Source organism: Myotis davidii, unplaced genomic scaffold (assembly GCF_000327345.1).
Source record: "Myotis davidii unplaced genomic scaffold, ASM32734v1 scaffold172, whole genome shotgun sequence".
Taxonomy (NCBI): Eukaryota; Metazoa; Chordata; class Mammalia; order Chiroptera; family Vespertilionidae; genus Myotis; species Myotis davidii.
In genome coordinates, this window is record NW_006284343.1 from 1,947,393 (window position 1) to 1,948,188 (window position 796).

Sequence of the window (796 nt, forward strand, 5' to 3'; positions counted from 1 at the left end):
AGCGGCCCTTCGTGGAGGAGGCGGAGCGGCTGCGCGTGCAGCACAAGAAGGACCACCCGGACTACAAGTACCAGCCCCGGCGCAGGAAGTCGGTGAAGAACGGCCAGGCGGAGGCCGAGGAGGCGGCCGAACAGACGCACATCTCCCCCAACGCCATCTTCAAGGCGCTGCAGGCCGACTCGCCGCACTCCTCCTCGGGCATGAGCGAGGTGCACTCCCCCGGCGAGCACTCCGGTGAGTCCCCCCCCCAACCAGGCGCACCCCCAGGCCTCCACCTAACAGGCTCTGCTTAGGGACTTGGCGCCGCCCCGGGGGAGGGAACCGCCATCCCCCGCCCCTAGCCTAATCCCCCTCTCCTCCCCTCCCTGCCCAGGGTCCCAGGAAGCCCCCAAACACACACACACACACTCACACACACACACTCACACACACACCACACCCCTACAAGTAGCAGTTTAGGGGAGGGTCCTCGGGTGCCCAGATGAAAGGAGATAGCCCAGTGTGGACTGGCAGGTTGATTATTGAGGGTCACATCAGCGAGGGAGCGAGGGAGGGTCTCCAGAGGGTTCCTAAGGCACCCCTTGCTGATTTTCCTGCACTTCTCTTTTGTTGCCTGCAGGGCAATCGCAGGGCCCACCGACGCCACCGACCACCCCCAAAACCGACGTGCAGCCGGGCAAGGCTGACCTGAAGCGAGAGGGGCGCCCCCTGCCCGAGGGGGGCCGACAGCCCCCCATCGACTTCCGCGACGTGGACATCGGTGAGCTGAGCAGCGACGTCATCTCCAACATCGAGA

The 796-nt window shown here is 65.5% G+C and overlaps 1 protein-coding gene across 1 annotated transcript in view; it reads left to right on the top strand.

The window, feature by feature from the left end:
- The window catches only part of SOX9 (SRY-box 9), a 3,092-nt gene that overhangs the window by 1,234 nt on the left and 1,062 nt on the right, over positions 1 to 796 (top strand). Inside the window, exons 2-3 of the mRNA XM_006754622.2 lie at positions 3 to 234; positions 620 to 795. Of these exons, the coding sequence (XP_006754685.1) occupies positions 3 to 234; positions 620 to 795 (408 nt within the window). The remainder of the gene's footprint in view (positions 1 to 2; positions 235 to 619; position 796) is intronic.